This window comes from Ovis canadensis, chromosome 3 (genome assembly GCF_042477335.2).
Source record: "Ovis canadensis isolate MfBH-ARS-UI-01 breed Bighorn chromosome 3, ARS-UI_OviCan_v2, whole genome shotgun sequence".
NCBI classification, from domain to species: domain Eukaryota; kingdom Metazoa; phylum Chordata; class Mammalia; order Artiodactyla; family Bovidae; genus Ovis; species Ovis canadensis.
In genome coordinates this window covers 228226171-228252569 of record NC_091247.1, presented here as the reverse complement: position 1 = coordinate 228252569, position 26399 = coordinate 228226171, and the positions used below count along the sequence as shown (strand labels likewise).

The following is a 26399-nucleotide window of genomic DNA, read 5'->3' as shown; positions in this document are numbered from 1 at the left end:
TGGATGTTGGCAATTTGATCTCTGGTTCTTCTGCCTTTTCTAAATCCAGCTTGAACATCTGGAAATTCTCTGTTCATGTACTGTTGTACTTCAAGCCTAGCTTGAAGGATTTTAAGCATTACTTGCTAGCATGTGAAATGAGTACAATCAATAACTGTGGACAGCTCAAATCAAAATTAACATTATTTTCTGCCTAAGACCACATGACTTGCTCTTTGAATATTATTTCACTTAACTTTCAGTGCAGCTAGGAACTTGTCCACACTAATGGCTTTGACAGCATTCATGGGATAAGCTGTCATATATCTGAGAGTGGATTTAGGTCAAATTGGAAATGCTTCAAGATGGTCTATCTATGGCCAGACTCAGAAATAAAAACCAACAGTATATAATCGTTGAATTGACCCCAAAAATGCCATTGCTGTAAGCACACGTCGAGGTCATGTTCTAGTAGTATAACAAAAGTGATTGCTAATTCCTGAGACTCAGGACAGGAGCATTCTTTGGGTTAATTCAAAGATTATATAGCATTGGTTTTCATTTTTGAATCTGCCCAGATGATGAAGGGCACTGCAGGCCACTTAGGTCACTTCAAGGCTTTGGAGGAGCACAGTGGCAAGTCCCAGGCGCACACAGCTTTTAAGGACAGCAGGAAGGGACAGGACCGATTTTGAACCCCTTTTATCTGTTGTCTCAGAGGACACACTAACCACTGCGGGCAGGGCTCGCCCAGAACCCGGGCTTCCGTCCTAGTGAGGAGACAGGTAACGGGAGAACTAAGATCAGCGTATTTCTCTCGGAAGCACAGGGTGAGCGAAACTGCCTGGGGCTACAAACCTCAGGGGATGGGCGGTCTGTGGGGCTGCACACTGGCAGCACTGAGGCTCGAGAAGGAAGCTGAGAGACTCCGCGCAGCCAGGACGTCAGGCCAAGGTGAACGAGTCAAAGCGCGCCAAGGGCTGCCCAGCCCCTGTCAGACAGCAGATCTTGGGTGAAGCGAAAATGAAAGGCATTCAGTCGTGTCTCTTTGCGACCCCAAGGACTGTAGCCCCGCCAGGCTCCTCTGTCCATGGGGATTCTCTAGGCAAGAATACCGGAGTGGGTTGCCATGGCCTCCTCCAGGGCAATCTTCCCAACCCAGGGATCGAACCCGGGTCTCCCACATCTCCGGCGGAGTCGTCACCTTCTGAGTCACAGCGGAAGCCAAGCTGAAGGCGAAGAGGAAGTCCGCCACGGAGCCCCGCCCCGCCGCGCAGCCCCGCCCCCGCCGCGCAGGCGCCCAGGGCGGACGGCGGCCGAGGGTCAGGGCCGCGCACGCGCCCAGGCCTGGGCCTCGCCGCCGCGGAGGCAGCGGAGGTGAGTGGCGCGGCCTGGCGGCCTGGCGGGCACTGAGGGAACGCGTGCGGCCGCGCGCCGGTCGCCTCCCGGCGTCTCCCGCTGCCCTGGCCGGGCCTGGGTTCCTCCGCGGAGAACTCGGGGGTTCTGAAGGCAGAGGCAGGCGCCGTGGGGCCAGGCCGCGGAACTTGCGCCCGGCTCGTTCGCGCGCTGCGCGGCGCTGCGGGCCCGGGAGCCGTCCGAGGGCCGGTCGGCTGACTGGGCAGAACCGAGGGGGAAAAGTCAGTGGACTTGACGGCAGGGCGGCAGAAAGAGAGGGACCCCAGAGGTCCCGAGACCCGCGGGGACACCACCCGAGCTCACCGTACTTGCGGTTGAGATGTCCGTGGGAGGCGAGAGAGAAGGGGGCTGAGGAAGAAATCCATGAAGTGACAGTGGTTAAGGATTTTCCTAAACTACAGGTCAAACGGCTTAATGCAGGATAAGTAGGTTGAAAAGGGGGGAGGGGCGGGGAAGTAGATATATATTCAAACCGCTGGAAGCCGAAGGTGAAGAGAGAAACTTCAGGGCAGCCGGAGGGAAGGCCCCTAGCTGGAGACGCGAGGGAGGCCCTCCAGGCGGCAGGAAGGCCAGGAACGAGGCCGGGAGGTGGGCGAGCGCAGGGGACGCGTGAGGGAAGCCGAAACCAGCGCAGCCTGCTGTATGGACGGTGGACGGCGGAGTCTTTGGGAAAAGATAATTCCTGAGTTAAAGAGGCCTCACGTGCCCAGGAAGGTTTGAAACAGCACTCGGAGCCTTGAATTTTGTAAAATCCTGTTGAATTCTCTCATGCTTATAATTTATGCGTCTCCTGAAGTGATGGTGCCCTGTTTCTTCCTGTATTGTTACTCTCCTGAGTTGCGTTCACTGGTTTTCGAATGCTGAACCAGGTTTGCATTCCTGGGTGGAATCCAGTCTGCCCTGATGCTCTCAGCTTCTTATGTATTATTGGATTCAGTTTGCTAATATTTTGCTGAAGAATTTTGCTTGTGAAGGATATTGCTCTGTTTTGTTATTCGGTGGCTTCAGTTCAGTTCAGTCGTTCAGTCGTGTCCTACTCGACCCCATGAATTGCAGCACGCCAGGCCTCCCTGTCCATTACCAACTCCCGGAGTCACTTAGTTGTGTCCAATTCTTTGTGACCCCATGGATTGCAGCACGCCGGGCTTCCCTGACCTTCACTATCTCTGGGAGCTTGCGCAAACTCATGTATTTTTGAGTCGGTGGTGCCATCCAACCATTTCATCTTCTGTCACCCCCTTCTCCTCCTGCCCTCAATCTTTCCCAGCATCAGGGTCTTTTCCAGGGAGTTGGCTCTTCACATCATGTGGCTAAAGTATTGGATCTTCAGCTTCAGCATCAGTCCTTCCAATGGACATTCAAGGTTGATTTCCTTTTGGATGGACTGGTTTCATCCTGCAGTCCACGGGATTCTCAAGAGTCTTCTCCAGCACCACAGTTTGAACACATCAATTCTTTGGCGCTTAGCCTTCTTTATGGTCCATCTCTCACATCCCTACATGACTACTGGAAAGACCATAGCTTTGACTATACGGACCTTTGTCAGCAAAGTGACGTCTCTGCTTTTTAATACACTGTCTAGGTTTGTCATAGCTTTGTAGTTTTCCTATAATCAGTTCAGTTCAGTCTCTGAGTTGTGTCTGACTCTTTGCAACCCTGTGGACTGCCGCACACCAGGCTTCCCAGTCCATCAGCAACTCCTGGAACTTGCTCAAGCTCATGTCCATTGAGTCGGTGATGCCGTCCAACCATCTCATCTTCAGTTGTCCCCTTCTCCTGTCTTCAGTCTTTCCCAGCATCAGGGTCTTTTCAAAGGAGTCAGTTCTCATCAGGTGGCCAAAATATTGGAGTTTCAGCCTCAGCATCACTCCTTCCAATGAATATTCAGGACTGATTTCCTTTAGGATGGACTGGTTGGATCCCCTTTCAGTCCCAGGGACTCTCAAGAGTCTTCTCCAACACCATAGTTCAGAAGCATCAATTCTTCAGTGTTCAGTGTTCTTATAGTCGAACTCTCACATCCATAGCATTGACTAGATAGACCTTTGTCAACAAAGTAATGTCTCTGCTTTTTAATATGCTGTCTAGATTGGTCATAACTTTTCTTCCCAGGAGCAAGTGTCTTTTAATTTAATGGCTGCAATCACCTGCAGTGATTATGGAGCCCAAGAAAATAAAGGCTGTCAATGTTTCCATTGTTTCCCCATCTATTTGCTATGAAGTGATAGGACCTTAATTTTTTGAATGTTGAGTTTTAAGCCAGTTTTTCACTCTCCTCTTTCACTTTCATCAAGAGGCTCTTCAGTTCCTCTTCACTCTCTGCCATGAGGGTGGTATCATCTGTGTATCTGAGGTTATTGATATTTGTCCCGACAATCTTGATTCCACCTGTGCTTCATCTACGCCGCATTTCGCCTGATATACTCTGCATATAAGTTAAGTGTATGCAATATACAGCCTTGACGTACTCCTTTCCCAATTTGGAACTAGTCCGTTGTTCCCTGTCCGGTTCTAATTGTTGGCTTCTTGACCTGTATATAGATTTCTCAGGAGGCAGGTGAGATGGTGTGGTATTCCCATCTCTTGAAGAATTTTCCACAGTTTGTTGTGATCCACACAGTCAAAGGCTTTGGCATAATCAATAAGGCAGAAGTAGATATTTTTCTGGAATTCTCTTGCTTTTTTTGTGATCCAGCGGATGTTAGCAGTTTGATCTCTGGTTCTTCTGCCTTTTCTAAATCCAGCTTGAACATCTGGAAGTTCATAGTTCATGTACTGTTGAAGTCTGGTTTGGAGAATTTTGAACATTTCTTTAGTAGTGTGTGAGATGAGTGCAGTTGTGCAGTAATTTGAATATTCTTTGGCATCACCCATCTTTGGGATTGGAGTGAAAACTGACCTTTTCCAATCCTATGACCACTGCTGAGTTTTCCAAATTTCTTGGCATATTTAGTGCAGCAGTTTCACAGCATCATCTTTTAGGATTTGAAATAGCTCAGCTGGAATTCCATCACCTCCACTAGCTTTGTTCGTAGTGGTGCTTCCTAAGGCCCGCTTCGAATTACAGAATGTCTGGCTCTAGGTGGGTGATCACACCATCGTGCTTATCTGGGTCATGAAGATCTTTTTTGTACAGTTCTTCTGTGTAATCTCTTCTTAATATCTTCTGCTTCTGTTAGGTCCACCATTTCTGTCCTTTATTGAGCCCATCTGTGCATGAAACGTTCCCTTGGTATCTCTGATTTTTTGAAGAGATCTCTGGTCTTTCCAGTTGATGCTGTTGGGTATCAGTTAATCAGGTATCAGCTAATAGTCTAGTCCAGTTAATGGTATCAGGGTACTCCTGGCAGTTTTGGTGGTTCATGTGATACTGGCCTCAGAATTTCTTTGGCAGTCTTCCTCTCTCTGCTTTCCTTTTCCTGTGATCCGTGCATCTGTGTCTGGCTGCACCGGGTCTTTGCTGCGCGCGGGCCTTCTGGGCTGCTCTCTGCTGGTGGCGTGTGGGCTCCCCGTTGCGGCAGTCTGCTCACTGCAGAGTGCGGGCTCTGGTGCGTGGCCTTTAGCACTCGCGGCTCCCGTGCTCTCTGGTGCGTGGGCTCAGTTGCTCCTCCACATGGGGGTCTTCCCGGTATCAGGGACCCATCCTCTGTGTCCTGCATTGGTGGGTGGCTTCCATACTACTGAGCCACCAGGAAAGCCGCCCTGCTCTGTAATTCTGAACGTTTCTGTAGGTTGTTGTTACTTCTGTAAATGCTTGACACTTTGCTGGTAAAGCCATCTGGGAATGAAGTTTTGCTGGTGCTCTGTTTCATCTTAAAGTAAAATTTAAAATTATAGATTCACTTTTCTTAATAAATATAGGTCTTTTCAGGTTCTCCATTTTGAGTCACTTTTGATAATTGGTGTTTTTTTTTTCCAAGAAATGTGTCTATTTCATGTAAACTGTGGAGTTCATTTGGTGAAAATGGCACTGCATTCCCTTACCCTTTTAATGTCTGTGGTCTTGGTGATGCCCCCTGTTTTGTTCCTCGTTATGGTAATTTGTATCATCTTCTGTCTTTCTTGATCAGTCTACCTAGAGGTTATCAACTTTACTGACGTTTTGAAGTAACCAGCTTTGGTTTTATTGATTTTTTTTCCTATTGTTTGTCCATTTTCTATTTCTTTGATTTCTATTCTTTATTATTTCCTTTTTTCTGTGTAGTTTGTGCTTAATTTGCCTTTTCCTAGCTTCTTAAGGTAGAAAGTTAGATGACTTATTTTAAACCTTCATTTCCAGTTTAGGCATTTAAAGCTGTGAATTTCTCTAAAATCAGCTTAAACAGCATTGTGTATATTTTGATATTTTAGTTTTCATTTAGTTCAGGCTATTTTCTAATTTCTCTTGGGATTTCTTCTGTGAATCATGATTTATGCAGAAATATATCATTTAATTTCCAAACATTTGGAGATTTTCCATGTATCTCTTTGTTACTGACTTTAATTGACTTATTTAGGGGTTAGAGAAGGTACTTTATGATTTCAGGCTTTTAAAGTTTGAGGCTCATTTTTTGGCCTAGCCTGTAGTCTTATCTTGGTGGTTACCTTATGCACACTTGACAAGAATGTGTGGCCTTGAGCAGGCCTTGTGGTCGTCCTGAGCTGATGGACACCTGACGAGCGTGTGTGGCCGTGGGCAGGCCTTGTGGGCGCCCTGAACTGATGGACACCTGACGAGCGTGTGTGGCCGTGGGCAGGCCTTGTGGGCGACTGAACTGGAGACTCCTCGTCTGTGCGGTGCCCGTCTCCCCGTGGGCAAGAAGCAGGCAGTGGGGACTTTGAGATGTGGGTGCTGCTTAGTTCTGTGGGTGATGTACCCCATCTCTTGGCCTTGCAGATGGCGTGTGAGACAGAGCGAAACCCCCTGGGTGTGTTCAAGTGCCAGCTCTGTGCCTTAACAGCTCCGTACAGTTACCAGGGGCAGCAGCCCCCTGACAGCCAGTCTGTCGTGTGAGTACCAGGGTCCCAGCCCAGGAGCCTTCCCAGAGCTCGCTGGCCTGAATCTGACACAGCTTGGGTGTTGCGTCTGGGCCCACCCTGCCCAGGCTCTGGGTGCTTGAAGTGTGACCCACACCTGAAGGGTTCAAGGGCCATCTGGCTCTTTTGGAACCTCCCAGTCCCTCCCTCCATGTTCGGCCCAGGGTCCAGCCTCGGGTGGACTTTGCTGCCTGTGGCTCCTGTTCTGGTAGGAGTGAGCCCTGAGGGCCAGCATCTGCCCAGGGAAGGCCTGCAGTGGAGCCAGTGGGTCCCAGGCCTTGATTCTTGACCTTCAGCTTGTCCTTCATCAGGCACCACCTGGTGAGGATCTGACCAGTCCATTACGTGGGACAGGTGCTGGGGGCCAGGCCTCTTCCCTCCGGCTGTGGGGATCCTGGGGGTGTCGCCTCAGGACTCTCTTGGTCTCCTTTCTGATGCACTGGAGGCCAGCAGGGCACCCACCAGCAGCCTCCACGTGCTCCCTGCGCAGAAGCCGTTTGGGAGTGGGCGTCATGGGGGTGGGGAGCGGACTTGTGCCTGCCCCCAGCCCCATGCTGTTGAGTCAGGCGGGGTCTGGGGTGGAGTTGCCGCAGCCCTTCTCTGGGCGGAGGAGGAGCGGCGCTCTCTCGGCGACTGTTGCGGAGCCTGGAGCAGGTCTTGTTTCAGTCCCGGGCTGGCCCCTTTGTTCCACTCTGCTACTACTTGGAGGCAGTGGGGGCCCAGCCCCAGCCCCTCCCGCGATGAGCGCCCACAGCGGGCGGCCGCCAGGGAGGTCTGTGCAGCTGCCCGGTTCCTGTCAGCAGAGGCTGGGCCTTTCCGCCCCCACTTCCTGTCCTGCAGCCTCCTGGAGGAGAGCTACGTGATGAGGGACCCCTTCACCCCCGACAAGGGCAGATTCCTGATCGTCGGCTCGAGGTGCAGCATGTGCAGCAGGCTGGTGTGTGTGGGCCCGGTGGGTAAGCCGCGTGTGCCTGGGGCCCTTCTCTCTTTACCCCGTGGCTGGGACCTCACGTGAGTGGTCTCGGGAGAGGTGACCTTTGTGCCTTTCCCGGGGCAGTGTGAGCGGCAGCCTTTCCTGGCCTTGGTGTCCCTGGGCCCCTCACGGTCACTTGGCGGGGGCAGCTGCTCTGCCTCATCATGGGTGGGTCCCTGCAGCCAACAGAGGGCTTGGGGACAGGCAGGCTGGGGTCAGTTTGAGGGTCTCAGTGGGCGTTGAGGAGAGATTCTTGGAGGCTCTGCACCGCCCCCCCAACCCCTTAGCCCCTAATCGCCTCCCCTCCCCCACCAAGTGCAGCTGGCATTGTGCTCTTCCCTCCGTGGGACTGTAGCCTTCTTTCTAATTGTCCTCCAGGGCCCCTCCAGAGGAAGGGGCGTTTTTTTCTGGAGCATTTGTTGTGTGCTAGACCCTGTGCTTGGGACGTGTGTTGCCAGCAATGCCTTCTTTATTCCTATCCCAGCCCTAGTTAGGCAGAGCAGTGCTGCACCCATTTTACAGGTGAGGAGACTGAGATTTGGAGAGGTGGAGTTTGCCCAGTTCACTGGGCCAGCTGAGCCTGTTGTGTGAAAACCCGAGGACGGATGGAAGTGCAGCTGTGTAGACCCTTACCCCAAGTGACTCTGCAGCCCAAGCATCCCTGAGTATTCTGGCTGGGGGCTGAGGGCCAGCAGCGGAGTGGCAGGGGGGCTGTGTCACAGAGCAGATTGGGACAGCCAGTCTCCATCCATCAGAAGTCAAGGTGATGAGACTGGCAGGTGGGAGGAAGCCTCAGCTCAGGCAAAGGCCCAGAGGGAGCCGCTCCACTGTGGGGCCATGTGAGGAGACGGGCAGCTGGCGCCGTGGAGGCCCTGTGTGGACGGGACGCAGCGGGAGTCGGGAGTGGGGCCAGGCGGGGGAAGCCAGGACTGCCGCCCTGGGAGTTCGGGCCGCACTTGGTGACAGAGGGGATGGGCCCCCGTGTGGCGTCAGATCTCCACAGTTGTCTTGGTTGAGGCAGAGCCTAAGTTCCTGGAAGGAAGGGACCCCGATACACGGGACAGATGAGACAAACAGCCCGGCCCAGTGGCGCTGGCTGGGGGGGCACAGCTGTGGTCCTCAGCGCAGGACCTGTTGGGTCCCCTGCAGAAGTCGCAGCTCCCACCATCACATCTACATCCCCGTTGGTGGGAAGGGACAGGAGCGCACACGCCTGTTCCTTCAGAGAGCTTGACCAGGAGGTGGCACACAGCTGTGGTGACGCCGCTGAGCAGACTCAGCCACGTGGCCACACCTGGCTGCAGGGCAGCTGGGAGGCAGGCCCGGGCCCTGCGCCGGACGGAAATCAGTGCAGCGTTAGTGGGTGCCACGCTCGCCACTGTACGTGGTGGAGCAGTTCTGACCTCCTGCCCAGACCAGCCACTCGGCGGTGGCCTCCGGCTCTGTGGGCCGTCCCTCCCATCCCCGGCTGCTCCTAGCACCGGTGTCACCGAGCCCGTCTCACCGCCGTGATAGCCAGGAGAGGGAGGGACCTCGGGTTTCCAGCCCGCTGGGCCGGGCTTGTGCTCAGCCTTGGCCCGCAGTGGAGCCCTGCCCTGCAGAAGCCGGGCTGCACCGTCTCCTGGCCACCTTCACGGGTCTCACCCAACCAGTCCCACGGCCTGCGGGCTCCGGCCCTGGCTCTTTTGCCCCCACTGCCCTCTCAGAAGCCCACCGGCTCTTCTCTTAGATGAGGACCACCCTCCTGGAGGTGGGCAGCCAGGCCCCTGCGCCCCACTGTCCCTCTCGCTGTCTGGCTCTGGCCACACCCCCCAGCTCCTCTCTGATGTGTGTATCTGGGGGCCTTGCCTCACCCCGCTGCCCTGCCTGCAGTGAAGGGCTGCCCTCTGGGAGATGTTGCACTGGGCTTCTTGTCGCACTCAGCACTCCCCTCCCTTCTTTCAGGAATGCAGTTTATTCTACTCGAAGAGATTTTGCCTCCCCTGTGTCCAGGACAACGTGGATGCTTTCCCTCAGGAAATTCAGCAAGACTTGGAGAAAAGGAAAGTCCCCTCCACGAGGCCTGCCAGCCAGCGCAGTTCTCAACCATGAGTGCAGTCTGGTACCAGGGCCGCAGCGGTGCCCACCCAGGGCTCGTGGCCACGCGGGCTTCCATGGCCCAAATCAGAGACGGGGCCGAGATGGAGCCACTGTGCCGGCCTTCTCTCTGGGCCGTGGGAGCCATGTCTGGAGCCCAGGGGGCTGGGGTCTGCCTGCAGCAACACCAGAGTCAGATGCCGGCCGAGACGGCGCCCACAGGCAGACCCCAGATGCCCACGCTCAGGGACCGCAGCCTCCCAGCCTCACAGCCCCCACCTTAGCAGCTGGTGAGACGCTGACGTGGGCTCGCCGTGTGGCCCCAGTCCTTAGTGGGTAGAACTGCTCCGTCCGATTGTATAATTTCTGCAGGGCCAGCGCACACTGCCTGGGGGTGATAGAGACATGTCTGATGAGGGGACGAATAAAGAGCTTTCACTGACGATGTTGGTGCTGGGTCTTGTCTTCTGGGCCGCACTGTCCCAGGTCCACTCTATTACTGGACCCTCACAGGTGGAGACAACCTCAGGCTTGGGTTCAGGCAGACCTATAGTTGGTACTGGTTTTTCCAGCCAGGGAGTTCATCTCACAGCATCACTCAAAACTCCCCAAATAATCTTTAAAAATAGTTTATTTTTTAAAACCATTAAGGCAATACTGTACCCTGAAATTAACTCTTTACATTCATCAGTCTTACAGTAGGACATTCCAAACATGTAAGTTCCCATCAGTTCAGGATAGAAATTAACATACATGATCAGTTCAGTCTCCTTAAGGGAAAATGAATACGATCCAGTTTTTTTTTTTTAATTAACGTTATTTTATAGCCATTTTCTAATTGCCTGGCACGACCACCAGGAAAGTGACCAAGGAGATCCCACTTGCTGTCCTCTGCATACCCCGGCTTCCCTGACCCCAGGTGCCCCACCGATCACACCCAGGGGGCTGAGCCACAGAGGTCATTTGGAGCCTACCCAGAAAAGCTCTGCTTTGGAATTGCTCCTGTTCAGTATGAAATACAAGGGGTCTGTCAGCCCCTAAACGCTTTGAGAACATTAAGGCACCAAGAACAGTAACGGACCAACACACACCAAGGAGTCACGCTCAGTCCTGGCTTTGGAAGCTGCGTGGCTCTGCCGCATGTCTGGCAAAGGCTTCCTCTGTGCCTGTGTGCCCCAGGCACAGACACGCATCAGGAAGAAGCCCACCCAGGTTTGGAACAAGTCGCCCGGGAGATTCACGGGGTCTGTGGCTTCCACTGGAGGCTGCCAGAGGAGCAGCCAGTGAGAGTCCCTGTCTCAGCATCTCTCAGATTGCAGAGCTCTTTGGTAACAGCCCCCAGGTAGTAATTCCCTGAAGAGCAGACAGCTGCTTACTCCATAAGAGAAGCTCCGCGTCTCCGGTGGGACCGACCCTGCTTGCATGAAGTTGGCTTCTAACCTGGGTCTGCCTTGCTGATCGACAGACAGGCGTGCCTGTGCTGCTCAGATGCGAAATGATGAAGAGAACAGATTTACAGGGAGATAAATTCCAGATGGCTCAGGAGAGAAGGAGAGTTCAGACGTGTGTGCGTGCGTGCGTGCGTGGTGTCCGGGGAGGGGCGGGCCTGCGTGCGCATGCAGCTGTAGTTCTGTTGTGACATTTCAGCTTTTTTTGTGTGTTTCCAGCAGGTCCAAGAGCCAAGCTACTAAACAGTATACATCAGTTCACACTGATCTCAAAAGAATCCCAATGTTTGTTGTCAGATGCATGATTGTAGGTTAGTAAAATATTATGATTAAAAAAAAAAACAACACAACCTCAAATCACAGTATTTAAGATATAGCTATTAACATAGTTCCTTTTACCATACAATGTAGGGGAAAAAAAGTGATTCTCGAATACAAATACTGTAACTGTAGGGCAGTGAGTGGTGTCCATCTCATGTGAGGTACGTTGTTTTTTAGGCCTGATGAAAGGACCAGACCATCTGTGCCTTTAAAAAGAAACTTCCCCAAACAGAATGATTTTTCCTGGAAAAGATCAGCTACTCGTCTCCAGGGCCTCTCTGCCCGTGGCCCCCACCTTCCGTCCCAGGAGGCAGGGCTGGTGGTGGGGTCTGGTCTGCACTCCGGCTGGCATGACGCTGTGCTGGCCACACCGCTGGGGGTGGCAGTGGTGGGGGAGGCAAGAGAGGAGGCGGCGGCTATGCTGCCTTCTCTGGGGGAAACAGGGAAGCTGTTCACATTTGACCCAAACTAGCAAACACATTTTCAAATGAAAAAACCTGACCCAGGTCTCAGTTTGCTGTTTTGCGATGTAAAAAAATTGCTATTTCTTCGCTTTTTTTTTTTTTTCCCAAATAATGCATTTAACAGCCACAGGGCCCCCGAGGTCCTCGGTGTTATGAGTTGCTCAGTCGAGATGTGACCTTGGCGTGGATGCAGTGTGGTCCGTCCTGTGCAGAGGATTCCAGAAGCATGTGGCTCCGTGTCTTCCAGCTGAACCACATCACGTGGCCCCCTCTTCCCCAGGGGGTTATACTTTTCCTGCCTCCCTGAAATTCTGAGAAGCAGACAGTCTACATCTGAGGAGTCTGGGTGCCTCAAGCCAGGAAAAGGCGTGTGTTAGTGAGCCTCAGGCAGGGGGCTCTGTTCTAAGCGGGAGTAAAGCAGGAACCTGCCCCACCCCACACAGACAGCATCATGGAAAGCGTCACGTAACTCTTCAGATGAATTTGAAGACGCGTGGTCTTTTTTTTTTTCCCTTAGAGCACTCCCAGTACCACAGTTTAGTTCGCTGGCAGTTCCCGGAGAAGCAGGAGGGCCTCCTGTATTCCCAGTCAGACCAAGTTGCTGCCCTTGTTTTCACTCTGGTGCGCGTCCCTGGCTGAAGGTTGAGAACCATTTTCCTAATTGTGCTAAAAAATGGGGCCTAAAAAGAGATGTAAATCTCAGCTAACACTCAGACCTCAACCTTTGGAGCCTAATGTTGGATCTTCCTGGAGAGAAGTTCCCCAGAGGAAAGCGTGCCCCGGTAAAGTCAGCCCTGGGAAGGGGGAGCATGCGCAGGCGGCGGCGCGCAGTCGGCAGCACTCAGGCCGGCTGGTCGGCATTCCCCGCCACGGCCCTTGGTCCGCTCCTCCCAGCGGGGCTGTCTGCAGAGCCTCCCTGCTGCACCCGGGCTGTGCCGTCTAGAGAGCTAAGGCAGGAATCCCCTTAGCTACCACTCCAGGCAGAGATTTCGTTGCCGAGAATCTGTCATCCCAGGGGAGCCCCATAAGCCCACTTGGACCAAGACTTAAGAACAAATACAGATACAGTCCAGTGTCTGTAGCAACAGCGCTGTGAAAACCCTCCCTGGACACCTCTTGATAGTTAAGCCCTCAGTTGGTGGCGTCTAGGGACAGTACGGTCCCCTTGCCTCTCTCTAATCGACACGGCTGCTGTAAGCTTCAGCAGCAAGCGACCCCTCCAGGGACATGTGCAGCCGGGGGTCAGGCTCAGCCACAGGGGCCACTCTGACGCACCCTAGCCCACCTCAAATGCAGGGCCGGGAGAGCGGAAGCAAGCCACCCCCGGGGCCCAATCCACACGTCCAGGCAGTCCTTCCGAGCCCGCTGTTTCCACTCGAAGGTGGGATGACACAGTCCGACCCCCTGGAGGGTCTGAGGCCTGGAGGTGACGCCAGAGCCCGCACTGACGGCGCAGGTGGGGAGCCGGGAGCACCTGCACGTCTCCCTCGCAGCATCCGCGTTTTGGAAGCCGCGCGGGTTGAAGAGGCACTTGCTGGTTCTCCAGGGTCCCTGGAAGCCCCTACTGAAGGCCAGGCCAGTGGCCAAGTTGGTCTTAGCTGGAAGCACCTGACTCCCTAGTGAAACAATGGACTTATATTTAAACAGGACTTTTTAAGACATTCCAGAGACGAGTGTGGTCATTGGGTCAAGACAAAAAAAGCCCTCTGTCGTGCATCTGGCCGCGAGCCGTCAAAATGTGCCTGGTGTCACAGTGGCTGGAAAGGAGCCAGGCACAGAGGGGCTCAGGTGCGACTCGGGGTGGAGGCCGCGGGGAGCCGCGCTGACGAAGGCTTGCACAGAGACGCCTCTCTCTGCCCTCGCCTGCCAGAATCTCCCTGTGAGCAGGCTCCTCCTCGGCCAGCAGGTGAAGCTGCAGAGGAGGGAGGCCCTGCGTGGGCCGGTCACCTGGGCCCTCGGCAGCGAAGGCACAGAGTCCTAACCCCTGGACCACCAGGGAATTTCCAAGGCTCCCTTTAAACGATGAAATTTCCTTTAAAAATCCACATAGGCTTCCGTGTCTCAGGGTGCACACAGCAGCGGTGGGTACACAGTCTCTGAGCCCTGATCACAGACGGTCTGACTAGGGATGCGCTGAAGGCCCCAGTGCTCCGTGGATCTTAGATTTAACAGAGGCACGTGACAGCCCTATTGACGTGGCTGTCCAGCTGCAGATTTGCGGAAACAGTAGCTGCTCAATTAATAGCTTTCTCATCATCCATCATCTAACCAAGGGCCCTACCTGTGCCTGGAGCTTCTGTTCAGATCGTAGGCTGCCGTGTTCTATGCTCTTCAAGTGGAAGGAAGGGCTTGCTTTACCAGGGCCAGCTCTCAGGCATTCTGGAATTCTTTGCCTTTGATTCACAGTCACTGTTGACACCTATGCGTATATCCTCTTTGGGAAGATGCTTTGAGCCCCTCTTCCCAGAGAGCTGTGTAGAGGTCACAGGGTTCCCGGGGGCCAGGCAGGCAGTGGGCAGGGCTGTCGCCAAACTGCTCCTCTGACACTGAACGTCAGGGAGGCGGCGTCCAGGCGTGCAGCCCTCAGACTTCTCGCAGTGTGGCAGGGGCAGAAGTGAGCCCGTGGGACCCCCAACCGGAAATGCCCAGGAGGCAGAGAGGAGCGCCACTGGGGGGCAGCCAGGCGGCCTGGAGGAGCCCCATGGTCCACCTGTCCAGACAAAGGTCCCCAGTAGTCTGCGGCCTCTGGGGAGTTTGGCACTTGGTGGTAAGTGAGGGAATGAAGAACCAGGTTTAAACGATGGCTTAAGAGCGGATCAAGGTGGTAAAAGGGGTCTCGCCATGACCTGCATCCAGGACCGAGGGCAGCTGGCTCTACACTTGTTGTCTGAAGTTTCTGGAACCCGCTTCCACTGGACCTTATACTGATGTCTGCTAAAATATCACAAGCAAGAAGCGTGCTCCTTCCATAGCTCCTGTTTGAAACACTATCATATACTAAACTGGTGAATAATTCATCCATAATTTGACTATCAGTGCTTGGAGAAATCTTTGATAGTGTGACCCCAGATACTCTGAGTGGCAATGAGTGGCTCTGTTATTTCAAGTGAATTTCTTCTTATTAGCAAGTGAACAATGTCAGGTTGCTTTAAGGCCAAGGTCCTCTGTGGCTTCACCATGGGCTTCCCTGGTGGTCTGGCCGGACCCCAAGAGGACCAGATGCTCGCTGACACCGTGGATGCAGAGCCTGGGCCGGCAGTCAGCTTGTTCAATGGCAAGCATGAGCTAGGAGCTGTTTCAGATAGATCCTAAGAGAATCTAAACAGGACCAACAAGTCTTCCGAAAGCCTGAGTCTTGGGCCTCACTTTCCAAAGCCGTGTCTGTGTGAGTAGACCTGTCCCGAAACACTAGAGCGAGAGGCGGCACGCACAGGATCCAACCCGAGACCCCAGACCTCGCACGAGCCGGGCCTCCAGGCTCGCCAGCCCAGGGAGTGCCCATCTTAGGGAAGAGCGGGGACACGGGTGCACCTGTGACTCAGCTTACCTCCTTTCTGACTTAGGGTGCCCCCTGACTGGCGTCAGTTCTAAAGCGGAAATGCTGCCATTCGCCTCCAGCAGGCCCTTTGATTGCATCTTTAAAAAAAAGATAAAGGCATCACCGAGCGTGTAATATGTACAAAGCCGTCCTAATTGTGAGGCTGGCTTTTTTTACGCTGAAGTCTCAGTTTTCTGTATCATAATGCTGATCGTGGAGACTTTCAAACTCAGTCCTAGCCATTCTTTAACGGCAGGTAATAAAGACCTTACAGAACCAAATGTCCCAAAGACAGAGGGGAGGGGCGTCAAGGGTCAAAAAGGCTGCCAGCCCAGGAGGCGTCCAGGGGCTGAACCAGCCAGGGGGTGGGGAGGCACTCTGACAGCTCTCTGACGGGACAGTTAATCCAAGTGGTGGACAGGACCATGTGCTCTAGACAAAACCCATAAACTACACTGCCTCCAGACTGGACTGAGGTTGAGAACTTGACCTTTAAGGCTGAATCAGACATTTTAGATTTTGGTAAAGCCACCTTATATATGTATCTGGAAAAGGAAACAACTCTTGAAATCCTTTCGAAAACCACCAGCCTGTTGTGAATCCTGAGACCAAATGAAACCATTTCATCCCCCGACCCTGGCCCATTCTCGAGGCGAGACCCCCGGCCCCACCCCCACGCTATACAGTCAGAGGAACTTTGTCCTCTCTACCCCAGGGAGCAGCTGCCACCAATAGGGGTTAAAAGAAACAAAGCTGCATATTTAGAACAGCAACACAGAAAAAGACCAAGGAGCTGCCTTGACAGAGGGGGCTTGGAGCAAGATTCACAAATAACTTGTCAGTTTGCCCATGGAGACGCGACCCTGGCCCCCAAACAGCTCGGCTCGGTGGATTCAGATTTGATAGGGAATCGAGCCGAGAGGAATGAGAAGTGGCCTACACTTCAGTCCCTCTTGTTCCTGCTGACCACAGGTGCTAGCTTAAAACAGGGAGGGGATCGAGTCCAGAGGGGCCTTGAGACATGGCTTTCTGGAATCTTCTACACACACCTGGGAACAGACTTTTCCACATACTACTTACAACCACAAAAACAGCAAACTGAAACGAAACACCCGGTGCATTTCGATAAGCTTATTGAAATCATTCTTTGACATTCTAAATCCTGTGATTCAAAAATAGCACGTTGTCTTTCTTCGAATTCAGGAAACAGAACCGAAGTCTTCCAAATAAATATTTCGCTGCTTTTAAAATACTTAACCTTTGGAGACATCTATGTTTACAGGATTATAAAAATTAAAAAAGTGCTGATTAGTTTTCAAAATTAAAAAAGAGCACAACAGTCAAAAGGGGGTAAAAAGGGAAGAGAGACCACGTATTTTGAGGTTAATTCACTGGTAAATTCCTAACACGATATAAAGAGATCTGCATTGATTCACATCAGGCACATTAAAAATCAGACCGCTCAACACCATTCCCCTCATTTCCCAAGTCCTGACTAGTAGCTGCTTCTCACCAGCATTTCAAGACTGCACTGCTCTCAGAAGTGGTTACAAAAAAGAAACGTGGAGTAGCCTTCCGGTTACCTAGGCAGTAAACCTCCCGTTGTTCCAAGGTTTCCACGGGGGACATTTGTGCAAAGCTGCGTTGCTCCGGTCTCTCCTCTGTAGCGCCGCCGCCTCTGAAAACCCGCGAGAAGCCCCTCCCCGCGCGCGCGCCCGGGAGAAGCCCCTCCCCCCGCGCGCGCGCCCGGGCCGTCAGTACATGTCCCTGTAGATCTCCTGCAGCAGCGGGTGCAGGGCGGCGTCCGACTCCGTCTTGATCACCTGCACCAGCTGTGCGTGCTCCGTGACCAGCTGCCGCAGGTCTGCCATCTTCTGCAGGAGTTTGGGGAAGAGGAAGGCGTCGTCAGGATGGTTGTTCTGGAGATGGAGTTTGAGCACGTGCACAATCCCCTCCTGCATTTTCTCAATGTGTCCTACGTTTAGGAGGCCGGGCCGATCTACCCTCAGGAGAGAGGAGAGAGGGTGAGTGGGGTAACCAGCACGGAATGCTGAGAACAGTCTTCCAGTCTGAGAAACCAGACATCCTGACTGGACTCTGCCTTTCTTACCCAAAGCTCAGCCGCCTTTACACACGGGCCACTTGCCTAGAAGACAGAGCTACATTTTCCCCAAATCGCTGGGCCTGGGACAGACAGGAGAAATAATCGTTCCTAAATATTTCTTTTCTTTTTTTAAGTGTATTTTATTTATTTGGTTGCACCAGGTCGTGGCTGCAGCTCACGGGATCTTCCATCTTCACTGGGGCATGTGGGATCTAGTTCCCTGATCAGGGCTCGATCCTGGGCCCTCTCCACTGGCCTCGAGGAGCCTTAGCTGCTGAACCACAAAGGAAGTCCCTCTCAGAACTTCTATGACCTTAAAACCACAGTTACCTTACAGGGTGGCTGCTTCATTTAGAGTTTATCTGATGACCACCTGTCGGGGAAAACTCCCAAAACATTAGGAGTAGAAGCTATACATACAACCTGCTGCTGCTGCTTCTGCTCGGTCGCTTCAGTCGTGACCGACTCTGTGCAGCCCCACAGACGGCAGCCCGCCAGGCTGCCCCGTCCCTGGGATCCTCCAGGCAAGAATACTGGAGTGGGTTGCCATTTCCTTCTCCAGTGCATGAAAGTGAACCTACTTGTGTCTAATATGGAAAATGATATCCTTCTTCCTACATCTTCTTAGGTACTCCGTTTCAACAGTATTTAAGCAGTGTGGTTATGTCCGACACAGGTTTAATGTGGTATAAAGCACCGCTACAGGTACCGTCTAACGTGTGGGTACGTGCACCCAGTCGCTCAGTCGCGTCCAACTCTGTGACCCCATGGACTGTAGCCCACCAGGCTCCTCTGTCCGTGGGATTTCCCAGGCAAGAATACTGGCGTGGGCTACCATTTCCTTCCCCAGGGCGTGTTCCTGACCTACGGCTTGAACCCGTGTCTTATGTTTCTTGCATTGGCAGGCAAATTCTTTAGCACTGTGCCATCTGGGGAGCCCACCTTCTAATATGAATCAGACGGAAAGTAGGCGGAGCCAGAAAGGAATGAGGGGATGGATACAGGCTGGAGAGGGGCTGAGGACACCTGGAGAGGGGACATGTGAGGCTTGCACCAAGAAAAGTGAGGTGGACACTAGGTGGCCTCCCCAGGTGGCTCAGACATGGACACCAGGCACCTGGGGCAGCTCAGACCATGCATCCTGCCCTTGACCCAGAAAGATCAGCCCTCACCATGTGTATTCAACAGGCGGCGCTCTCTTTAGAGTCCCACACATCACTAGGGTTTCAGAAGTGTTGCTCGCAATGTGGACTTGTCGTTCTTTGTGGGGGGGGGGATTGTAAAATAAATATTAGGTTTTTAAAGAGAGAAGTTTTAAAAAAGTAATAAGTGAGTCCCACTTCATAATTGTAGCCCCATCATACAGATTTCATGTATGTCTCACCAGATATTTTTCTGATCTGATTATAATTTCTTTTATAAAACTGTGGTCACACTGCTTATATAGACAGTCATACATCACTTTCCCCACCACACTGCTTCTTGAGCGTGCAAAGGACAGTGGCGGATTACACACGGCTGCCTTGCCACTCTGCTTTTTACCTCCACCTAACTGTGCCCAGCTGGATGGCCAGAGGGACAGACCTCGCGGAGCTGGGCCACCCTCATCCAGCTCCGTGTCCGGACTTGGGGCTGCTGCGGCCAGCCTCAGTTCCACGAGCGAGGGACTCACGGGGCACTACAGCTTCAGGCAGCAGTGGCCCCGTGGCTCTCTCTCATGGCTGGGTTGGGTCAGCTAAGTTTACAGTAGAGGGCTGACCTTCTTAGACCCAGGACGGCTATTTAAAGGAACATGAAGCTGAGCCAAAATTCTGCAGAGCCAGCTCCCCGCACAGAGGCCCAGGTTTTCCTTCACTGGAATCCGTTTCCTCTGGCAAAGCATGCTGTGCAGTCATGCCTGTTAGCTAGCTACTGATGCTTTTCATTATGAAATCGCACAAGTATACCAACACAGACAGCAAGTGCACTGACGACCGTGGGGCACTTTATAGAATACTGTCTGCAAGACGGATACAAAATGATAAGAACAGTTATAACACGGTCGTCCCACAGTATCTGTGTGGATTGTTCCAGGACCCCTTGAGAGTCCCTTGGACTGCAAGGAGATCCAACCAGTCCATCCTAAAGGAGATGGGTGTTCATTGGAAGGACTGATGCTGAGGCTGAAACTCTAGTACTTTGGCCACCTGAGGCAAAGAGCTGACTCATTTGAAAAGACCCTGATGCTGGGAAAGATTCAAGGCGGGAGGAGAAGGGGACAACAGAGGATGAGATGGTTGGATGGCATCACCGACTCAATGCACATGAGTTTGAGCAAGCTCTGGGAATTGGTGATGGACAGGGAGGCCTGGCATGCTGCAGTTCATGGGGTCACAAAGAGTCGGACATGACTGAGAGACCAAACTGAACTGAACTGCAACACCCAAATCCATGAAAGCTCAAACCCCTTACATAAAACGGCACATAACCCATGCACATCCTCCCAAACATATTGCATCACCTCTAGACCACCTGTAATGCCTCAGGCAGTGTAAACAGTATGTGAACAGTTGCCAGTGTGTGGCAAATTGAAGTTTTATTTTTTGGAACCTTCTGGAATTTTTTTTTCTGCATGTTGACTCTGCAGGTGCAGAACTGACGAGTATGGAGGGCTGACTGAATATGATGGTGTTATTATAACATATACATTGTAATATTACTATGACTATATCTGATATATAATAATGGATATGATAATAATGAAAGTGAAAGTCACTTAGTCGTGTCCGACTCCTTACGACCCCATGGACTCTACAGTCCATGGAATTTTCCAGGCCGGGATACTGGAGTGGGTGGCCTTTCCCTTCTCCAGGGGATCTTCCCAACCCAGGGATAAAACCCAGGTCTCCCACATTGCAGGCAGATTCTTTACCAGCTGAGCCACAAGGGAAGCCCATGATAATAAGAGATATCACTAAATATTAATTATTAATGATCCCTAATATATTTTGCTGTTGCTTAGTCACTCAGTCATGCCCAACTCTTCGCAACCCCGTGGACTGTAGCCCGCCAGGCTCCTCTGTCCATGGGATTTCCCAGGCAAGAGTACTGGAGTGGGTTGCCATTTCCTTCTCCAGGGAATCTTCCCAACCCAGGGATCGAACCCGCATCTCCTGCATTGACAAATGGATTCTTTACAGCTGAGCCACCAGGAGAATGCCCCCTAATATACTTTATTACTGGAGTGGGCTGCCATTCCCCCCTCCAGGGGATCTTCCTGACCCAGGGATCAAGCCCAGGTCTCCTGCACTGCTGGCGGATTCCTTATTGTCTGAGCCACCAGGGAAGCCTGACATACCGCACCCTGTTACAGACCAACTATCATTCACGCAGTTACAGGTGGGACATGTCACTGTGGCACAAGTGTGTCGCCGTCTTGTCACTCAGCCACTCAGTCGTGCCCAGCTCTTCTGGGACCCCATGAGCTGTAGCCCAAGAGGCTCTGCTGGGTTGCCATTTCCTTCTCTGTGGGACCTTCCTGACCCACGGATTGAACCCACATCTCCGGTTTTGTAGGCGGATATGTGTTTTATATAAAGTAACATGAAGACACTGCCATAGATAAAATAATCAAGAGAGACCTCCTGTGCAGCACAGGGGACTCTTATCCTGTAACCACCTAAATGGGAAAGTAATCTGAAAAAGAACAGATGTATGTGTATGGGTATCTGAATCACTTCGCCTCACACCTGAAACTAACAAGACTATAAGCCAACTATACTCCAGTGTAAAATAAGAATTGTTAAAAAGTTAAAGCTCTGAGACAGGAAAAATTACCTTTGCTACAATATGATCCAACATGGATCTCATTCTCACTGAATCCTGGTTAGTGTCACTGTGGGCGCTCGGACACCCTCCCCACCTGCCCCCAGCGGTGGCTCCGTGCCACGCACGTCGGATTCACCGCTGCTGGGTTCTCAAGACGGGAGGCCGTAAGTGCCCTGGCACCGACGCAAAATCAGCGACTTACCTCCGCAGCAAATGATAGCAGCCACAAAGAGGGAAATATCACTGTCGTCCAGCTCCAGTGCATTGAACTTCATTGCAAAGTCGAACTTGGGCTCCATGATATCACAGAAGGGTTTTCTTAGGCTTTTAAGGAACTCACGGGTTATGAAGCCATTCCCATAGGCTACCAACATCCCGTCTTTGTTCATCACAGAAGACAGCATCGCAAATATGGCTTCGTAAACTCCATACTTCAGCAGGGTGACTTGGTCGTTCAAGTCCAAGCTTGCAAACCCCGGGATGGACTTGGCGAACTCCGTGAGCTCGGTGACGGTCTCCACGGACGTGCACTGGCAGCAGTGGAAGATGCGGACCTCCGCCTCCTTGTTCTGGATGCCGTTGGCCACCAGCTTGGCCACCAGGGTCTTCTCGGCCATGCACAGCGTCTCCATGTCGTGGATGACGAAGGGCTGGAAACCAAGACACTGGAATAAGTTGGACGACTGGTGACAAGCTGTCTTCTTAATTATCATGAAACTGATGGGTAGCCCCTGAAGTTCAGCCGCCTGAGAAGCAAAGTACGTGCAGGACACAGTCCCCGCCCTTAGACAGCCTCAGAATCGGCTGAGGGTGAAAAGACGTTCAGTAGCGGACAATATACATCAGAAAGACAGTCATCATCATCGCCTGGAACTGGGGGGGACTTCATTGCTAAGGAGGTGAAGGACCTCCCTGGTGGTCCAGTGGTTAGGATTCCGTGATTCCACAGCTTTGGGCCCGGGTTCAGTCCCTGGTCAGGGAACTAAGATCCTGCATGCCTTGCAGCACGGCCAACAGCAACAAAGTAAAGTACTGATTTTGGCAATAAAGCTCACAGGAAAGAGAATATTAGCAAACCACTCTAAATATTTGATAATTTTCTCTGGATTCCCAAATACTACTGCAATAGTCAATCATCAGAATAATTCTTTTTTTTTTTCTATAAACAATGATGGTGGTGGTTTAGTTGCTAAGTTGTGTCCGACTCTTGCGACCCCATGGACTGTAGCCCGCCAGGCTCCTCTGTCCATGGGATTCTCAAGGCAATAATACTGGAGTGGGTAGTCATTTCCTTCTCCAGGGGATCTTCCCACCCAGGAATCGAACCTGAGTCTCCTACATTGCAGGCAGATTCTTTACCGACTATGCTACAAGGGAAGCCCTGAGCTACAAGGGCTTCGAGCCCTGAGCTATAAACAAAAATGGTTCATTTATTTCAGAGACTCTAAAAAAAACAAATCCTAGTATTTATTTTGGCAAAGTCATATTTAAATCAATGAAAAGTGATAAAACAAATGAAATGATCATAGTCACTGATCATTGGGGAATATGTTCTATTTTAACAGTGAACTTTTGGTAAGTTGGGATTTCCTGGTGGTTCAGACAGTAAAGAATCTCCGTGCAATGCAGGAAACCCAGGTTTGATTCCTGGGTCAGGAAGATGCCCTGGAGAGGGAAATGGCAACCTACTCCAGTATTCTGGCCTGTAAAATCCCACAGATGGAGGAACTTGGCGGGCTACAGTCCATAGGATTGCAAAAAGTTGGACACGACTGAGCAACTTCACTTTCACTTGGTAAATTATTCATTACGTGCATGCGTGCTAAGTTGCTTCAGCCGTATCCGACTCTTTGCGACCCCATGGACCATAGCCCCGCCAGGCTCCTCTTGTCCATGGGATTCTCCAGGCAAGAATACTGGAGTGGGTTGCCATGCCCTCCTCCAGGGAAATTATTCATACAGTAATTCTTAATTTTTCCATTTTATGGACGTTAGAGATAACCATCCTTATCCAACACTATTGAATGAATAAATTTTGCATGTAAATACATGTAACTCAGAAAGTTGGCATCTGTGTTGAAGTAAATGGACAAGCACTGTTAAACCCTTGCTCTCTGGGGATAAACCGGAAAGCCTCACAGGACCCCCTTTCCTGGTGCAGGAGACTGAAATCTCCCCACCACTGCTCCACATTCTGAGACAGTCTCCACAATCTCCAAATGCTTGTGGCAGCTCCCTAAACGTGGCCTCACCATGTGCATCTAAACCCACCCGTCCTATCATTTTATAAAGATCTAGTGGGCTTCCCCGGTGGCTCAGATGGTAAGGAAACTGCCTTGAATGCAAGACATCCAGGTTCGATCCCTGGGCCGGGAAGATCCCCTGGAAAAGGAAATGGCAACCCACTCCACTGTTCTTGCCTGGAAAATCCCATGGGCAGAGGAGTCTGGCTGGCTACAGTCCAAGGGGTTACAAAGAGTCGGACACGACAGCGACTAGCACAGTGGAGGACAGACGAGATGGTGGGCCGTGGATTCGGAGCCAGTGTGCGCAGAAGAGATGGTGTATCTGGTGGGGCTCGGGAAAACGGGCACAGATAAACCCTGCAGCTGAAATGCAGCCAGATCTTTCTGTGGACAGGAGAAACGGCAGCCTGCGGGGGAGCTCGCTGACTCTTCCATAGGCCGGCGATGAAGCAGGCTGAGGCGTTATGTTCAGTCCCCGCTGGACAAACGCTGAGTGGACGAGCAGCCCAGTGATTTTAAGAACCACTCTGCAAGTGGGCAGATCACATCACTGACAGAGCCTCCGGGCCCCACGGCATGACGTGTGCCCTTTCTGGGCTCACGAGCATCGGGATGAGCCACCTGCAGGGCACCTGTGGGGTGTACCTGGCACAGAGGCGGAGGTGCCGGGGTAATCTGACGCACTCTTTGAAATGTCTAAACAGAATTAGAATTCGCAAGATAATCTTGGACCAAAAAAAAAAAAAAAAAAAGATCTGATTTCGCATCTGAGGCAAGGAAGTATTTTTTAAATTATCTGTGAAGGGCTGCAAACATCCTGAATACAAAACTTAAAGCCAAATTTCTAGCAATCTCAGGTTTGATGGAGAAAGACTAAAATTATCTTTTCCCAAAGACTTTACAAGCAGGCCAGGTTGACCATTTTGGGGAGGAAAGTTTGGGGGCAGTTTCTCTGAAGTTTAGAGCTCAGATTTAAAGTGGACTAGAAAAATATTTTCAAAGAATACCTGGCAGTGTTTCCTCAACTGCAGAAAATACAATATAAGTCCACCTTGACTTTATGCAGATCACTGACTTTTTAAAAGCACATTCAGCAGAAATAAAAATGTTCAATGAATTTTTTAAAAGATGAGTTTTGTTGTTAAAAAAAACAACAACTGGAAAAACACTGAGCTAAATGAAGTTAGGTCTTGCCAGCGTCTTTAACATAATGAGCGTACACCGTCTATCTTTTAAGAATGGGGTTAGGGACTTCCCTGGTGGTCCAATGGTTAAGGCCTTGCAATGCAAGGGACGCCAGTTCAATCCCTGGTCAGGAAACTAAGATCCCACATCCCACGCCACTGAGCCCAAACTAGAGAGTCTGTTACCCACAGCGAAAGATCTCACATCTCAACTAAGACCTGATGCAGCCAAATAAATATTTTTTAAAATAGAAATCACCTGCTAAAAAATTTATTAAGAAAAAAAAAAGAACTGTTTGACTGCAGAATGCCTATTATTATTGGTAGGACATTCCACAGGACTAGCACAGACTGGCTACATAATTTTCAGGGCCCAGTGCAACATGCCAGTCACTTACTCAGAAGCGATTAAGGCTTTCAAGACGGTGACGGAGAGCATGAAACACCAGCGCAGGGCCCGCTAAGCGGGGGCGGTGTGTGGCAGGACACACACCCAGGACGCCAGCCCTGGACTAGTTTACGTGAAACATTCTCTCACAGGTGAAGACTTTGTAACGAGTATTTCATTTTTATAAAATTATCAGTTGGGTTTTAGAAGGCAGGCCTCATTAACAGGCAAAATTAGAAACCATTTGGATTCAAAACAAGTGCAAACGCTTAAAATCATGTTTATTACAGCCGAAGAGAAGTTGTAGAGCAAGACCCTTGACAGTTTGCCAGACTTTATTGAGAAACATTCTCCGTTAGGCTATTTTAGAAGTCCTGGAAGCTTTCATTTACCTTTGGAATGTGCCTTTCTACTCAAGCTTGAATATGAATATATCTGATGTTACAAGTGGCCGTTTCAAATCGATGAAGCACATCATAAAATGTTTAAACAGTACGAGGCAGAAAGCTGCCCACTTTCACCTCAGAACTGTGCGTGCGTGCATGCTAAGTCCCTTCAGTCATGTCCGACTCTTCGCGATCCCATGGACTGTACCCTGCCAGGCTCCTCTGTCCAAGGAATTCTCCAGGCTAGAATCCTGGAGCAGGTTGCCATGCCCTCCTCCAGGAGACCTTCCTGACCCAGGGGTCAAGCCCTTGTCTTGTTAGGTCTCCCGAACGGGCGGGTGGCTCCCACTAGTGCCCCCTGGGTAGCTCCCCCCCAGATCACTCTGGGCCAAGTCCAGAAGGCTCCCCTCATGGATACTTTTTTTTTTTTTTGGCCACCTGAAGTGTTCTAAGAGTGTTAATGATATTCCTTATAAGAGTTCATTTCTGAAACACATTCAAAGAGCATTTTCTGTGAAAACTTAGGCAGCACCATCTTTTAGGAGAAATTTAATTGTGAGTTATTTGGTAGAATTGCTTTGGATGACATTATCTAATAAGCTCTTGATGAGGTTTTACTACACATTTCTCAATATAAAACAGTATGTTTTTCAGCCTACTGACAACTGAACTTATAGGTATAATATTTCAACGTAGCACAGCAGGACAGACCCCAGGGTGTGGTGGGAGGGGGTGTCAGTCCAAGATCCACCATGCCTGGGCAGCTCTGCCTCTGTCTGAGCACAGATGGAGTAGCAGAGACTGTGGCCCCGAGCTGGATGCTCCAAGCTCTGGCGTGCCCTGGGCAGGCCAGGGAGACAGGGGAAGGACCACGTCTCCATGTATGCGGGGCATGGGGCGGGAAGTGAGCCCACCTGGGAGCAAACAGGGTCATCAAAGGCAGTCACTGTTCCCTGGACACTCCCTTTCAAACTGGTACCCATGATGCTGCAGTTTGGAGGTGGGTGCAGAAGCAAGCAACGGACCCTTAGCCATATCCTGCACTCCATTTTT

At 51.5% G+C, this 26399-nt stretch overlaps 2 protein-coding genes across 10 annotated transcripts in view; one reads left to right on the top strand and one right to left on the bottom strand.

Annotated features, from left to right (window-relative positions):
• Positions 1–754: 754 nt before the first annotated feature.
• CDPF1 (cysteine rich DPF motif domain containing 1) lies at positions 755–9903 on the top strand. 6 transcript variants are annotated; one of them, XM_069586174.1, is made up of 4 exons: positions 755–1356; positions 6272–6384; positions 7252–7363; positions 9329–9903. In XM_069586174.1, exons 2-4 carry the CDS (start codon positions 6272–6274, stop codon positions 9473–9475), a joined length of 372 nt encoding a protein of 123 aa, XP_069442275.1. In that variant the 5' UTR covers positions 755–1356; the 3' UTR covers positions 9476–9903. The 6 variants fall into 6 exon arrangements, with proteins under 6 accessions (XP_069442275.1, XP_069442276.1, XP_069442274.1 ...); XM_069586175.1 differs by having other exon boundaries at positions 1350–1820; XM_069586173.1 differs by having other exon boundaries at positions 1350–2109.
• A 170-nt stretch (positions 9904–10073) lies between these two features.
• Positions 10074–26399, bottom strand: part of PPARA (peroxisome proliferator activated receptor alpha) — a 70991-nt gene continuing 54665 nt past the window's right edge. For 3 of the 4 annotated variants that reach the window (XM_069586170.1, XM_069586171.1, XM_069586169.1), the window contains 2 exons: positions 21345–21792; positions 16348–17230 (listed from right to left, as the gene is read on the bottom strand). In XM_069586170.1, the coding sequence (XP_069442271.1) occupies positions 16986–17230; positions 21345–21792 (693 nt within the window). In that variant the 3' untranslated portion in view covers positions 16348–16985. Of the gene's footprint in view, positions 12374–15240; positions 17231–21344; positions 21793–26399 lie in introns of those variants that run through there. The other variant, XM_069586167.1, reaches the window with a different exon arrangement.

Excerpts from the sequence above, each read along its gene's own strand:
- CDPF1 (XM_069586172.1), top strand. The coding sequence starts at position 2,038 with ATGGACGGTGGACGGCGGAGTCTTTGGGAAAAGATAATTCCTGAGTTA. Across the intron at positions 2,110-6,271 it reads GGCCTCACGTGCCCAGGAAG|ATGGCGTGTGAGACAGAGCG; the intron begins GTTTGAAACAGC and ends TTGGCCTTGCAG. Across the intron at positions 6,385-7,214 it reads CCTGACAGCCAGTCTGTCGT|AGGCTGGGCCTTTCCGCCCC; the intron begins GTGAGTACCAGG and ends TCCTGTCAGCAG.